A 14887-nucleotide genomic window follows, 5' to 3' on the forward strand; every position below is an offset into this window, starting at 1 on the left:
TCTTGATAAAAAAGGGTTCAGTAAATGCACATATGAAACTGGTGGGGTTCAGTACTTCCAACGAGCTTTAGAACCACTGCTGTAGTTTATACAATGCATTACTTAATCCTGCATTCCCAAATTTCAGTTGTGTGATCACCTCCTCCACACTCCTGTCTCTCCCTGCACACCTCATTCCCCCACCTTCCTCTGGATTCCACATACCATCTTCCTTCCTTCCACTGAATTCTGATTATTTCTAATAGAATATCCGATTTATCTGTTTATGTAAATTTGTGAGAGCCAAGCTTGATTCTGAAAAGATTACCCTCACTTGTCTTCGACCAACCAACCAACTTAAACCATTGGAGTCCAGTGATCACTCCTCTCATTCCCATGTTCCCATTCACCTTCTTGCAAATACTTTTGACCTGCTTTGCTTTATTCCCCTGCTCTTCTGTTTTACGTACCATCAACAAATTCCCTCTCTCAAGACTTTAGCCATTTCCACCTCCCCCAGCTTTTTCCTTAGTTCCTTCATCACCACGATTTTGCTCATACTGACATTCTCATCCTCTTTCCTAAACCTCAGGATAAGTTTACACTTTTCCACCATAACCTTCCTTCCAACAAGTTTATAATATCCAGTTGTTTTCATCCAGGTTTCTAGAATAATTCTTCCTTTTACTATTTTGGCCTGTTGCCAAACTTACCCCCTCTTGCAGCTGCGGCAATCGCTGTGATTTCTCTGGAGTCTGATCATTTATCGCCATAATACCACCCGTATACTCATCATCTCCCCAGGTCGCCATCCCAGTTGAATCTTTCTAAATCTGTGTTTTTCCAAAGAGCTCCCTCATTTTCTTTCACCAGCGTCTCCAACTCATCCCAAAAATCGAAACAAGTTGACACTTGCATGGTCCATCCTTAAATCCTGATGATGAGTCACAGCTGCACAGAAAAGGTGGCAGGAAAAGACTTGGTCAGAGCTCCTCTCAGCCTGGAGGAAAACAGACACACATGGAGATACCAACTATAGAGAAGGGAGGCAGGGGAGAAACAAACACATCAAAAGTTGGGTGTCTGTTCATCAGATCAGTCATATGTTCCCCCGAAAAGAGAGAGAAGACTCGTGAGGTGAAGCAGGAATTCAAGTTGACAGATGTGAAGTCACAACAGCATAGTCAGCAGATTTCTTCCATCTGACTGACCCCCAAATACTGAAAGGCATTTTACCCATTTTTTTTCCATCGGTGGGCTTCTGAAGGGGTTTCGTACTGATAGATTATCTTCCCATAGGTGTTCATGTGTTTTTACAGTACCCAGAGGACACTTTAGACCTTCTTTGATTACTCAGTAGCAGATTATTGGATCAGTTTTTGCTGTTTGAGATATTTTTCCATTTATTCAAAGGATAGTTTCCCGTTTTCTTCCACATCTTTCTGGGTTTGTATGATGTTTTGAAACATTTATGATCATTTAACTAGGAAGTAAAACATCTGCTGCCTTCGTCCTGCGGTGTGGGCCAACCGTTTTCTTTCACAGAATCAATGTCTTGTCTCATTGAAACCACTGATATTTTAGAACAGCCAAATATCTGATTTCTTCACTATTCTGGAAAATGAGGAAAAACATTTACTTTTCCCCATTAATTTCTTCATTTGGAAAATAACATGCAGTTTCTCCTGAACACTCATGTTTACTATTTAAGCTACCACAAGAATGGAGAAGTGTGAAAAGTTAAAGCTTTTCTATAGATTTTAAATGTTTTTCACTTTTTTGAACACGGCATTGTGATGCTCATTCAATACATTTTAGGACCACATTTCATATTTCAGTTACTCCTTGGGGATATATACAGATAGCGTTTCTTTGGTATTGTTTTTTTAAGCCAAAGGCAATGTTGAAGTGACTGTAATGAAGAATATTCATGCTCACAGAGGCTGTTGATGTCACTGACTGGCACGCAAAGTGGTGTAAAGAAACTGTATAAAAGGCGGCTCCCTGCTGAAAGAGGCACCAGTCAAGAGAAGTGGTACCATGTCTTTCTCACTTGTAACCCTCCTCACCTGTAAGTCCACCCTCCGATAGGCTGTAAGAAGCTTTGTTTTATTTGAGCTCAATCAATAAATATCTGATTTTCATATTTTAGTCCTGGTTGCCTGTTGGTGTTCAGGATGTCAAGGTAAAGATTCTCTGAACCTTCTCCTTTTGCTGATTACTTTCTTTTTGTCATTTCAGAAATATCTACATTCTTTATTTAACTTTTCTCATGCAGTAAATTTATCACATTCTGGATTTGCTCACACTATCTGAGAACTTTCCCTCCTGCAGGACAAATGATGAGCATGGCTCCTCTGGGTAGCAACCTGATGCTGTCCTGCCGTACGTCTTGTCTTTGTTTCTCAGATTTGTCTGTTAATTAATCTGCTTGGTTTTTTAAATGGGAAGAAAATGATGTAGAATTACTAGTTGGAACTAACAAAACAGTTGATAGTCAAAAGCCAAACTGGAACGATTATCTTGTAGCCTGAGTATGTGAAAATTGTTAAACTATTATTGATTTTGGGGCATTACACCTTCAGCTCGAGGACAGGAGATCAACATCGTGTCAACGGTTCACAGCAACAAGGGGTTTGAGAATAATGCCCAGGACTTCTGCAGCAGCATTGCACCTTCAAGCTGTTTACATCCCATGTTCATGCCGTGGTCAAAGTCTATGTAAGTTCTGCTATTCTGTTCTTCCATTGTTGCCGTGACTACACTCGAATCGGTGTTGCAGATAACTGATATCAGATGTTTCTGTCTACAGCTGTGATAACCTGCAGGAGTGCAGGTTGGCCAAAGTAGACAAAAGAATGTTGACCTGCGATGTCGATACCTTCACCGCCGTTTCAGCCTTCTACACTTGTGAGAACAAGTTTCCAGGTGAGTTTGTATCTGATCCGGGATCATAAACGAAACGATTCCCCGTGTGGATGCCAACCTCGTGTCCTTACTGATGTTTCCACAGATAAACGTACTGTCATTGCCTGCAAGGATCAGACTGCTGACTTAAAGTGTGGTAAGAATGTTTTGTTTTTTTACACACAGAAGGTCTTTCTAAAGCCTTTTTGTCATATCCTGCCTGCTTCACCCTCAGAAAAGGGTGTTATTCGCATCATCAAGTCCAATTACGGACGTCTCGACCAGAACACCTGCACAGACACGCCTTCTGATTACACCTTTTGTACAGCTAGAGGCTTTGGAGAAGATGTGAAAAGCGTGTATGTCGAGAAATAATCCAACTTTCCAGATTCCTGATGGACAGAATTAATTTTGAACCCTGCCGATTCATTTTTCCTGTCTACAGGTGCAACGGTAGAAAAGAGTGTTCAATTCAAGGCAATCCTAAAGGGAGGATAGTGTTTTCATTCTGTGATGAATCCCCCAAGTATGTGTACGTGTCCTACGTCTGTGAAGCATAGGATAAGTACACAATGAACACCAACAGTTGGTGTACAGGTGACCTGAAGATGGAGGATTTCTCCTGCATCTGAAAGAGGAACTTTGTACCGAATCTAAAAAGTAAAAAACCAAATTAATAAAAGAGAGGAACTATCATCTGGGCCTGTGTCTTCTGTCAACATTTCATGACCAATTGAGAATATATATACACCCCAAACAGAACAGATCCCTCTACAAAAATACATTTTTATTTAAGACATCGATTTACACCTACAAAGAACTAGAAAAGAAATTCCTGCTTATTTCCAATCTGGTGACACTGTGTCAGAGGTCAATCCACCCAAAGGACAGAATACCCAGAAACACAACAACGTTGTGCTGCTGACCCGTGTCGCAAAGACCTGTCCAACACAAGAGAGGCAACTCTTTGGGACAGGACTTTGCTGTTCACCTGCACCTTAAAGTCAAAAGTCAGTCGTTCTGGGGCAGCAACCTAAAAGTTTATTCTCTTGAAGACAGATGAAGAAGCCATATTTGTTAGAACAGAACAACCATCCACAAAGAGAGAGATGTTTCTTCTAAAATCAAAAAAATTCAACGTCAGAATTTTGTGATTATGAGGCTCGTATTATCGTCGCAAGCTCCACATAAGTCCTGGTCCTCAGATGAGGGAGGTCAGCGACGGTTGCAGAAATCCAGCCACACAAAACATACGTCTGTTCAAATGAAGCCCTTATTAATCCTCACATGTTCAGGAAGTACATATAAAACAGTTTACTGATATCAGCTAATGTTTGATGTTTTAGTTTAAACCATTAACTAAGTGCTTGAAGGCTAGCTCATACCAGGAAGATGAGAACTCTGGCAAACAGAAAAAGGCAGGAACAAATTGACCAGAAGAATGAGCAGATTAGTACAGAAACACAACAGGAACAGGCAGGGTCAAAACCTGCAAATCAGTCCAAAGAATAACGCTGGAGAATCAGGCATAAACACATAAACTGGCAAGGCAAGAGTGCCAAGTAAGGAGTTTAAATTACTGAGATCCAAACAGCCGTCCCAGATTGGGTTGAGGAGCAAAGGAAGACACAGCTGTGCAGAATTGTGCTGATTAGGATGGAGCAAACTTACACGCTGAAGGTGTTCTGGCACCTCCCCGCCACCACAACACGTTCCATGTTTTTGTCCACACTAGGGCTCAAACCGGGAATCCTCCGCTTCTCAGCCCAGTCCCCCAACACTCTGTCTTTTCAAACTATTCATTGGAAATAAAACAAACAAAGTATTTGTTCTTGAGGGTATGCAGTAGCAAAACAATTGAACATGTTGGTGCCGCTGTGACGGTCAAGTACTAAAGTGATATGACATTATCAAGAAAATGTTCGCCCACAGATCTCACCTGCTTGTTTGAAAATAAACCCCTTCTTACTGATATCAGCTAATATTTGATGCTTTAGTTTAACTCATTAACTAAGAGCTCGAAGGCTCGAACATGATATCAGGCATTGTTATAAGTCAGAAAAACCTGTTCTGTGGTTCAAGGTACGAAACTCGTGGCTGGGTTTTAAGACAACATTGAGCAGAAAGTCAGACCTCACAGCCCATTTGGACAGACAGTAAATTGGATTGAACTAACGCCATTGAACAATTTAACACCAGCGGGAGTCCCGGACATTTTACATCTAGACCTTCACTGATGTCCCACTTAGTCTGTCCTTAATTAATAAACCTCAAACTACCATCAATACAACACCACAGCTAAAGAATTCAAACAACCATACATAACCATTCCATTGTCTTGATATATTCTCAGAGTCTAAGTAACACTTTAAAATCAATAAGCTCACATACACAAAATACAGACAGGAAAAGATCCTCTACTGTCAACAAACCTATAGTGTTTTAATAAATTCACCAAAGTGTACACCATGTGAGCTAAAACAAACCTTTCAAAGAAACCACACATTGTCCCATTTAAGAAACCAACAATACAATAGCCGAACAAATTCTCCTCATCTTCTGACTGCTTTTTCATTTTCGGGGTCACAGAGTGTGTGCACATGGCAAAGGCAGGGTCCACCCACGGATGAGACGACAGTTCATCACAGGGCCCGATGTGAGCATTTGTGGGTTTGGTACCTTGCGCAAGGGCACCTCAGCAGGACCCAGCTGCAGCACACAAAGGAGGATAACTTTGCGAGTGACGGTATTTTATTCAGAATAAGTTGCAGATCACCAAAGAATACAGTGTTCAAATAATCCAGGAAATAATCCCACAGGTTGATAATCCTCAAGAACTCGTACCAGGAAGACTAGAACTATGTGAAAGCATCAAAATGTTTCTGCACAACAAAGGGTGGTGGCGCATGTCAAAGTCGGAAAAGTATGCCTCCCCAAACAAGTATGTAAATTACCAGAGACAAGCATGCAATGTCATTGTTGATGGCAACAGGGAGGACTTTTTTTAGGTGGTTACCACAAAAAATATTTTGCCTTGCGAATCCTGACATTGTTAAGACGCTAACTTGCAGGTACAGACAGAATCCCAAAATGCCGACACAGGAGATGGAAGTGGATTCTTTGAACACTTTGAAGACTGAACAAAAAAAGTTGCCAACTTCAAAATCAAACGATGACTAGCAATGGGGTCTGCTCGTCTCAGCCTGGAGGAAAACAGACACACATGGAGATACCAACTATAGAGAAAGGGGGGCAGGGGAGAAACAAACACATCAAAAGTTGGGTGTCTGTTCATCAGATCAGTCATATGTTCCCCCGAAAAGAGAGAGAAGACTCGTGAGGTGAAGCAGGAATTCAAGTTGACAGATGTGAAGTCACAACAGCATAGTCAGCAGATTTCTTCCATCTGACTGACCCCCAAATACTGAAAGGCATTTTACCCATATTTTTTCCATCGGTGGGCTTCTGAAGGGGTTTCGTACTGATAGATTATCTTCCCATAGGTGTTCATGTGTTTTTACAGTACCCAGAGGACACTTTAGACCTTCTTTGATTACTCAGTAGCAGATTATTGGATCAGTTTTTGCTGTTTGAGATATTTTTCCATTTATTCAAAGGATAGTTTCCCGTTTTCTTCCACATCTTTCTGGGTTTGTATGATGTTTTGAAACATTTATGATCATTTAACTAGGAAGTAAAACATCTGCTGCCTTCGTCCTGTGGTGTGGGCCAACCGTTTTCTTTCACAGAATCAATGTCTTGTCTCATTGAAACCACTGATATTTTAGAACAGCCAAATATCTGATTTCTTCACTATTCTGGAAAATGAGGAAAAACATTTACTTTTCCCCATTAATTTCTTCATTTGGAAAATAACATGCACAGTTTCTCCTGAACGCTCATGTTTACTATTTAAGCTACTACGAGAATGGAGAAGTGTGAAAAGTTAAAGCTTTTCTATAGATTTTAAATGTTTTTCACTTTTTTGAACACGGCATTGTGATGCTCATTCAATAAATTTTAGGACCACATTTCATATTTCAGTTACTCCTTGGGGATATATACAGATAGCGTTTCTTTGGTATTGTTTTTTTAAGCCAAAGGCAATGTTGAAGTACCTGTAATGAAGAATATTCATGCTCACAGAGGCTGTTGATGTCACTGACTGGCACGCAAAGTGGTGTAAAGAAACTGTATAAAAGGCGGCTCCCTGCTGAAAGAGGCACCAGTCAAGAGAAGTGGTACCATGTCTTTCTCACTTGTAACCCTCCTCACCTGTAAGTCCACCCTCCAATAGGCTGTAGGAAGCTTTGTTTTATTTGAGCTTAATCAATAAATATCTGATTCATATTTTAGTCCTGGTTGCCTGTTGGTGTTCAGGATGTCAAGGTAAAGATTCTCTGAACCTTCTTTTTTGCTGATTACTTTCTTTTCATCATTTCAGAAATATCTACATTCTTTATTTAACTTTTCTCATGCAGTAAATTTATCATATTCTGGATTTGCTCACACTATCTGAGAACTTTCCCTCCTGCAGGACAAATGATGAGCATGGCTCCTCTGGGTAGCAACCTGATGCTGTCCTGCCGTACGTCTTGTCTTTGTTTCTCAGATTTGTCTGTTAATTAATCTGCTTGGTTTTTGAAATGGCAAGAAAATGATGTAGAATTATTAGGTGGAATTAACAAAACAGTTGATAGTCAAAAGCCAAACTGGAACAAATTATTGTAGCCCGAGTATGTGAAAATTGTTCAACTATTATTGATTTTGGGGCATTACACCTTCAGCTCGAGGACAGGAGATCAACATCGTGTCAATGGTTCACAGCAACAAGGGGTTTGAGAATAATGCTCAGGACTTCTGCAGCAGCATTGCACCTTCAAGCTGTTTACATCCCATGTTCATGCCGTGGTCAAAGTCTATGTAGGTTCTGCTATTCTGTTCTTCTATTGTTGCCATGACTACACTCGAATCGGTGTTGCAGAGAACTGATATCAGACGTTTCTGTCTACAGCTGTGATGACCTGCAGGAGTGCAGGTTGGCCAAACCAGACAAAAGAATATTGACCTGCGATGTCGATACCTTCACCACCGTTTCAGCCTTCTACACTTGTGAGAACAAGTTTCCAGGTGAGTTTGTATCTGATCTGGGATCAATTAACGAAACGATTCCCCGTGTGGATGCCAACCTCGTGTCCTTACTGATGTTTCCACAGATAAACGTACTGCCATTGCCTGCAAGGATCAGACTGCCAACTTAAAGTGTGGTAAGAATGTTTTGTTTTTTTACACACAGAAGATCTTTCTAAAGCCTTTTTGTCATATCCTGCCTGCTTCACCCTCAGAAAAGGGTGTTATTCGCATCATCAAGTCCAATTACGGACGTCTCGACCAGAACACCTGCACAGACACGCCTTCTGATTACACCTTTTGTACAGCTGGAGGCTTTGGAGAAGATGTGAAAAGCATGTATGTCGAGAAATAATCCAACTTTCCAGATTCCTGATGGACAGAATTAATTTTGAACCCTGCCGATTCATTTTTCCTGTCTACAGGTGCAACGGTAGAAAAGAGTGTTCAATTCCAGGCAATCCTAAAGGGAGGATAGTGTTTTCATTCTGTGATGAATCCCCCAAGTATGTGTACGTGTCCTACGTCTGTGAAGCATAGGATAAGTACACAATGAACACCAACAGTTGGTGTACAGGTGACCTGAAGATGGAGGATTTCTCCTGCATCTGAGGAACCTTGTTCCAAATCTAAAAAGTAAAAAACCCAATTAATAAAAGAGAGGAACTATCATCTGGGCCTGTGTCTTCTGTCAACATTTCATGACCAATTGAGAATATATATACACCCCAAACAGAACAGATCTCTCTACAAAAATACATTTTTATTTAAGACATCGATTTACACCTACAAAGAACTAGAAAAGAAATTCCTGCTTATTTCCAATCTGGTGACACTGTGTCAGAGGTCAATCCACCCAAAGGACAGAATACCCAGAAACACAACAATGTTGTGCTGCTGACCCGTGTCGCAAAGACCTGTCCAACACAAGAGAGGCAACTCTTTGGGACAGGACTTTGCTATTCACCTGCACCTTAAGGTCAAAAGTCAGTCGTTCTGGGGCAGCAACCTAAAAGTTTATTCTCTTGAAGACAGATGAAGAAGCCATATTTGTTAGAACACAACAACCATCCATAAGAGATGTTTCTTCAAAAATCAAAAAAATCCAACGTCAGAATTTTGTGATTATGAGGCTCGTATTATCGTTGCAAGCTCCACATAAGTCCTGGTCCTCAGATGAGGGAGGTCAGCGACGGGGTTGCAGAAATCCAGCCACACAAAACATACGTCTGTTCAAATGAAGCCCTTATTAATCCTCACATGTTCAGGAAGTACATATAAAACAGTTTACTGATATCAGCTAATGTTTGATGTTTTAGTTTAAACCATTAACTAAGAGCTCGAAGGCTAGAACATGATATCAGGCATTGTTATAAGTCAGAAAAACCTGTTCTGTGGTTCACGGTACGAAACTCGTGGCTGGGTTTTAAGATAACATTGAGCAGAAAGTCAGACCTCACAGCCCATTTGGACAGACAGTAAATTGGATTGAACTAACGCCATTGAACAATTTAACACCAGCGGGAGTCCCGGACATTTTACATCTAGACCTTCACTGATGTCCCACTTAGTCTGTCCTTAATTAATAAACCTCAAACTACCATCAATACAACACACCACAGCTAAAGAATTCAAACAACCATACATAACCATTCCATTGTCTTGATATATTCTCAGAGTCTAAGTAACACTTTAAAATCAATAAGCTTGCATACACAAAATACAGACAGGAAAAGATCCTCTACTGTCAACAAACCTATAGTGTTTTAATAAATTCACCAAAGTGTACACCATGTGAGCTAAAACAAACCTTTCAAAGAAACCACACATTGTCCCATTTAAGAAACCAACAATACAATAGCCGAACAAATTCTCCTCATCTTCTGACTGCTTTTTCATTTTCGGGGTCACAGAGCGTGTGCACATGGCAAAGGCAGGGTCCACCCACGGATGAGTCGACAGTTCATCACAGGGCCCGATGTGAGCATTTGTGGGTTTGGTACCTTGCGCAAGGGCACCCCAGCAGGACCCAGCTGCAGCACACAAAGGAGGATAACTTTGCGAGTGACGGTATTTTATTCAGAATAAGTTGCAGATCACCAAAGAATACAGTGTTCAAATAATCCAGGAAATAATCCCACAGGTTGATAATCCTCAAGAACTCGTACCAGGAAGACTAGAACTATGTGAAAGCATCAAAATGTTTCTGCACAACAAAGGGTGGTGGCGCATGTCAAAGTCGGAAAAGTATGCCTCCCCAAACAAGTATGTAAATTACCAGAGACAAGCATGCAATGTCATTGTTGATGGCAACAGGGAGGACTTGTTTTTAGGTGGTTACCACAAAAAATATTTTGCCTTGCGAATCCTGACATTGTTAAGACGCTAACTTGCAGGTACAGACAGAATCCCAAAATGCCGACACAGGAGATGGAAGTGGATTCTTTGAACACTTTGAAGACTGAACAAAAAAAGTTGCCAACTTCAAAATCAAACGATGACTAGCAATGGGGTCTGCTCGTCTCAGCCTGGAGGAAAACAGACACACATGGAGATACCAACTATAGAGAAAGGGGGGCAGGGGAGAAACAAAAACACATCAAAAGTTGGGTGTCTGTTCATCAGATCAGTCATATGTTCCCCCGAAAAGAGAGAGAAGACTCGTGAGGTGAAGCAGGAATTCAAGTTGACAGATGTGAAGTCACAACAGCATAGTCAGCAGATTTCTTCCATCTGACTGACCCCCAAATACTGAAAGGCATTTTACCCATATTTTTTCCATCGGTGGGCTTCTGAAGGGGTTTCGTACTGATAGATTATCTTCCCATAGGTGTTCATGTGTTTTTACAGTACCCAGAGGACACTTTAGACCTTCTTTGATTACTCAGTAGCAGATTATTGGATCAGTTTTTGCTGTTTGAGATATTTTTCCATTTATTCAAAGGATAGTTTCCCGTTTTCTTCCACATCTTTCTGGGTTTGTATGATGTTTTGAAACATTTATGATCATTTAACTAGGAAGTAAAACATCTGCTGCCTTCGTCCTGTGGTGTGGGCCAACCGTTTTCTTTCACAGAATCAATGTCTTGTCTAATTGAAACCACTGATATTTTAGAACAGCCAAATATCTGATTTCTTCACTATTCTGGAAAATGAGGAAAAACATTTACTTTTCCCCATTAATTTCTTCATTTGGAAAATAACATGCACAGTTTCTCCTGAACACTCATGTTTACTATTTAAGCTACTACGAGAATGGAGAAGTGTGAAAAGTTAAAGCTTTTCTATAGATTTTAAATGTTTTTTCACTTTTTTGAACACGACATTGTGATGCTCATTCAATAAAGTTTAGGACCACATTTCATATTTCAGTTACTCCTTGGGGATATATACAGATAGCATTTCTTTGGTATTGTTTTTTTAAGCCAAAGGCAATGTTGAAGTACCTGTAATAAAGAATATTCATGCTCACAGAGGCTGTTGATGTCACTGACTGGCACGCAAAGTGGTGTAAAGAAACTGTATAAAAGGTGTCTCACTGCATTATTTCATGAACAATTGAGAATATATATACACTCCAAACAGAACAGATCTCTCAACAAAAATACATTTTTATTTAAGACATCGATTTACACCTACAAAGAACGAGAGAATAAACTCTTGCTTATTTCCAATCTGGTGATACTGTAACAGAGGTCAATCCACCCAAATACCCAGAAACAGACAGAATACCCAGAAACACAACAATGTTGTGCTGCTGACCCGTGTCGCAAAGACCTGTCCAACACAAGAGAGGCAACTCTTTGGGACAGGACTTTGCTGTTCACCTGCACCTTAAAGTCAAAAGTCAGTCGTTCTGGGGCAGCAACCTAAAAGTTTTAGTCTACTGAAGACAAATTAGTTGGCAAAAAAAAGAAGCCATATTTGTTAGAAAACAACAACCATCCACAAAGAGAGAGAGATGTGATCTCTACTAAGATTAAACTTTAAAGTCTTTGATCTTAAGTTGTCATTGTTGTCTTTGATCTTAAGTTGGCATTTAGTCTTTGATCTCCTTTATGTCATTGATGTCAAAGTTGTTCTTTCATGTCAGATCACTGAAGAGATCAAAGGAGAAATCAGATCAAACACAAGCAGCTCTACCTCTTTCAATACACGCCTGAGGAGCTCAACACTAACCCTAACCCTAACCCTAACACACTGGTGACCAGCAGACGCATCAATGGCACAGAGAGGAACCCAGCAGCTGAAGGCAGAGCAAGAACCGATGGAATCATCAGCGGAAACTTGGAGGGAAGAGGTCCAGCAGCTCAGAGAAGCCCTGGCTGAGAAGGAGGAGCAGCTCAGCAAGGCAGTGAAGAGGAGACAGATGAGAACTGTGGCCCACGTGGAGACCCTGACCCTGCTGAACAGCACACAAGCTGCTCTGAAGGAGAGCAAACTCAAATGTGCTTCTCTGGAGGAAACCCTCCACAGTCAGCAGCAGGAGAAAGAGGAGAGACGCAGGAGAGAGCTGATGGAGCAGGAGGAAGGTCTGAATCACAAGCTCCTTGTGATCGAGGAGGAATTTGAGAGGCAGCTGGAGGAAGAGAAGCAGAGGAATAATGAAGAGAAAGAGGCCATGAGGCAGCAGCTCTTTCGACAAGAAGAAAAGTTTAAGAAACTGCTTGATGAAGAGCGACACAAATATGATGAGAAGATCTTGGAAAATGAAGAGTCGCTGAAGCAGCAGCTGTTGGCTCAAGAAGAGAACTTTAACAGGATGCTGGCTGATGTTTGTCAGCGGTGGGAGAGCACAGCTCAGAAATGGGCACAGAAGAACGAAGAGCTGGAGCACAGGTTCCAGGAGAGCCTAAGTTTGAGGCAACACGAGGAGGAGAAGAACAAAGAGGAGCTCCAGAGGCTCTCTGAAGCAAACCTCCAACTTGAGGTGAGATGCTTTTGCCTTTGTTACTCTTCCAGAAGATTTCAGATGATGTTCAGTGAAATCTAAAACCCAATCTCTCTTTTCTGCAGCTTCAAGTATTAAAGAAGCAGAAGAAAAAAAGCTTCTGGAGATGGAAGTTCTGGAAAAAGAGGAAGCAAACAACAATTCCAGAGCTCCCAAAGCCCTCCTGCTCCTCTCCATCCTGACCTCCACAGCATCACATCCTGTCTTTTTTTTTTTTAGTTTTATTTTACAGTATAATCATTGTTTATGTTCTATGTTTGGATCTATGATGTAGAAACAATACAACTCAAAGTAAACCAAAAGATTATTGTAGATCAGGCATGTCCAAAGTCCGGCCCGGGGGCCAATCACGGCCCGCGCTAAGATTTCATATGTCCCGCAACTTCAGTCTTACAATGTATTATTTATGGCCCGCTGGCACTAACAGAATAGATAAATCACTAAAATGTAATTCCTCCTTTCTTGTAGATCTTGTAAAAGACAAGAGCAAAATTTACTTGTTTTAAACTTGAATGATAACAGACAACTTTGCATTACATTTATCAAACTCATGGAAATTTAAGGTATTCCATACAGTTCAGTGTTCAATGTTATCTGACTCTCCAGATATGAATTAAAAGCAGAATTGTGTTTTTAGAGTTGTTCACGTCTGCCTGAGTGGCTTATATTTGGTTACACTGCCATTTGAAAAATAAAGAGAATTGTGACAATGAAAATTGTTTTATATTAGTGTCCATTTGCATGTAACTTTTCTGGTTAAAAAAACATCAGAAGGATCTACTGGCCCCCGGGCATCTTCACGTTATCAAATCTGGCCCTCTTTGCAAAAAGTCTGGACACCCCTGTTGTAGATGTTGTAAATGACAGCTTTGGAAATGGCTTCATTTCATTACTTGAGTCAGTTGGTTTCCTTCGACAGCTAAACCAACCAACTCATAGCTTCAACCACACCCTAGATCTAGTCCTGACTTATGGTGTTGAGGTAGAACATGTGTCAGTGTTCCCTCAGAACCCCCTCCTGTCAGATCATTCTTTGATCACGTTTACATTTATGATTAAGGATTCTTCTATGCTCAGAACACAGTCTTACTATAGCAGATGTCTTTCAGATAATGCTGTAGCTAAGTTTAAGGAAGTGATCTCTGTGCTAATCCCAGGACCACTGTGTGTTTCTCCAGGGATCAATCATTATAATCTTAGCCCTGCTGAGGTCGACTCTATTGCTGAAGGTGCAGCAACCTCACTGAGAATCACACTTGATTCTGTTGCCCCCCTGAAAAAGAAAATAGTAAGTCAGAGGAGGTGTGCCCCCTGGTAATTCACATATCAGGACCCTCAAGCAGAAAGCGCGCAGACTAGAAAGGAAGTGGTATTCTCGTAAAATAGATACCGTATTTTTACGACCATAAGACGCACTGTATTAAAAGGTGCAGTCTCAGTTATGGGTGCTATTTCTGTATTTAAAACATACATAAGACGCATCGTATTATTAGGCGCATGCTGAAACATACAGTAAAAAATGACAATGGAAGTAAAACAGTGAGTTTCGACACATTTATTGAACAAAATATTCATTCTTCCGCCACAAAACCATCAAAGTTTTCATCTTCTGTATCTGAATTAAACAGCTGCACTATTTCAATGTCCAACATCCCGAATTCCTCTTCTTAATCATCTGAATTGGACTCACCGACCGGTTCCGCTTCAGCGTTGATTTACCCAGCCGGCCATCAGCAGGAGGGTCCCCCTACATGAGCCTGGTCCTGCTCAAGGTTTCTTCCTGTTAAAGGGGAGTTTTTCCTTGCCACTGTTGCTTGTTTGGGGTCAGGCCCTGGGATTCTGTAAAGCACCTAGAAACCATTTTGATTGTAACAGATGCTATATAAATAAAGATTGATTGATTGGTTGATTGATTAGCAG

At 40.9% G+C, this 14887-nt stretch overlaps 3 protein-coding genes across 4 annotated transcripts; all 3 read left to right on the top strand.

The window, feature by feature from the left end:
• The first annotated feature begins 1974 nt into the window (after positions 1 to 1974).
• LOC130523146 (L-rhamnose-binding lectin CSL1-like) lies at positions 1975 to 3582 on the top strand. The gene is made up of 8 exons (XM_057028166.1): positions 1975 to 2050; positions 2132 to 2164; positions 2314 to 2364; positions 2565 to 2700; positions 2792 to 2907; positions 2993 to 3043; positions 3122 to 3245; positions 3332 to 3582. The coding sequence occupies exons 1-8, from the start codon at positions 2020 to 2022 to the stop codon at positions 3444 to 3446; spliced, it is 657 nt and encodes a 218-aa protein (XP_056884146.1). The 5' UTR covers positions 1975 to 2019; the 3' UTR covers positions 3447 to 3582.
• A 3507-nt stretch (positions 3583 to 7089) lies between these two features.
• Positions 7090 to 8688, top strand: LOC130522657 (L-rhamnose-binding lectin CSL1-like). 2 transcript variants are annotated; one of them, XM_057027237.1, is made up of 8 exons: positions 7090 to 7163; positions 7243 to 7275; positions 7424 to 7474; positions 7674 to 7809; positions 7901 to 8016; positions 8103 to 8153; positions 8232 to 8355; positions 8442 to 8688. In XM_057027237.1, the coding sequence occupies exons 1-8, from the start codon at positions 7133 to 7135 to the stop codon at positions 8554 to 8556; spliced, it is 657 nt and encodes a 218-aa protein (XP_056883217.1). In that variant the 5' UTR covers positions 7090 to 7132; the 3' UTR covers positions 8557 to 8688. The 2 variants fall into 2 exon arrangements, with proteins under 2 accessions (XP_056883217.1, XP_056883218.1); XM_057027238.1 differs by lacking the exon at positions 7424 to 7474 and having other exon boundaries at positions 7118 to 7163.
• A 3527-nt stretch (positions 8689 to 12215) lies between these two features.
• LOC130522735 (trichohyalin-like) lies at positions 12216 to 13683 on the top strand. The gene is made up of 2 exons (XM_057027417.1): positions 12216 to 12946; positions 13033 to 13683. The coding sequence occupies exons 1-2, from the start codon at positions 12239 to 12241 to the stop codon at positions 13147 to 13149; spliced, it is 825 nt and encodes a 274-aa protein (XP_056883397.1). The 5' UTR covers positions 12216 to 12238; the 3' UTR covers positions 13150 to 13683.
• The last annotated feature ends 1204 nt before the right edge of the window (positions 13684 to 14887 follow it).

Source organism: Takifugu flavidus, chromosome 3 (genome assembly GCF_003711565.1).
Source record: "Takifugu flavidus isolate HTHZ2018 chromosome 3, ASM371156v2, whole genome shotgun sequence".
Classification (NCBI taxonomy): domain Eukaryota; kingdom Metazoa; phylum Chordata; class Actinopteri; order Tetraodontiformes; family Tetraodontidae; genus Takifugu; species Takifugu flavidus.

What these genes read in the sequence shown, in the direction of transcription:
- LOC130522657 (XM_057027237.1), top strand. Translation starts at nt 7,133, where the DNA reads ATGTCTTTCTCACTTGTAACCCTCCTCACCT. An exon ending in TTGTGAGAACAAGTTTCCAG is followed by an intron (nt 8,017 to 8,102) that starts GTGAGTTTGTAT and finishes ATGTTTCCACAG; the next exon opens with ATAAACGTACTGCCATTGCC. An exon ending in GACTGCCAACTTAAAGTGTG is followed by an intron (nt 8,154 to 8,231) that starts GTAAGAATGTTT and finishes CTTCACCCTCAG; the next exon opens with AAAAGGGTGTTATTCGCATC.
- LOC130522735 (XM_057027417.1), top strand. Translation starts at nt 12,239, where the DNA reads ATGGCACAGAGAGGAACCCAGCAGCTGAAGGCAGAGCAAGAACCGATG. An exon ending in AAGCAAACCTCCAACTTGAG is followed by an intron (nt 12,947 to 13,032) that starts GTGAGATGCTTT and finishes TCTTTTCTGCAG; the next exon opens with CTTCAAGTATTAAAGAAGCA.
- LOC130523146 (XM_057028166.1), top strand. Translation starts at nt 2,020, where the DNA reads ATGTCTTTCTCACTTGTAACCCTCCTCACCT. An exon ending in TTGTGAGAACAAGTTTCCAG is followed by an intron (nt 2,908 to 2,992) that starts GTGAGTTTGTAT and finishes ATGTTTCCACAG; the next exon opens with ATAAACGTACTGTCATTGCC. An exon ending in GGAGAAGATGTGAAAAGCGT is followed by an intron (nt 3,246 to 3,331) that starts GTATGTCGAGAA and finishes TCCTGTCTACAG; the next exon opens with GTGCAACGGTAGAAAAGAGT.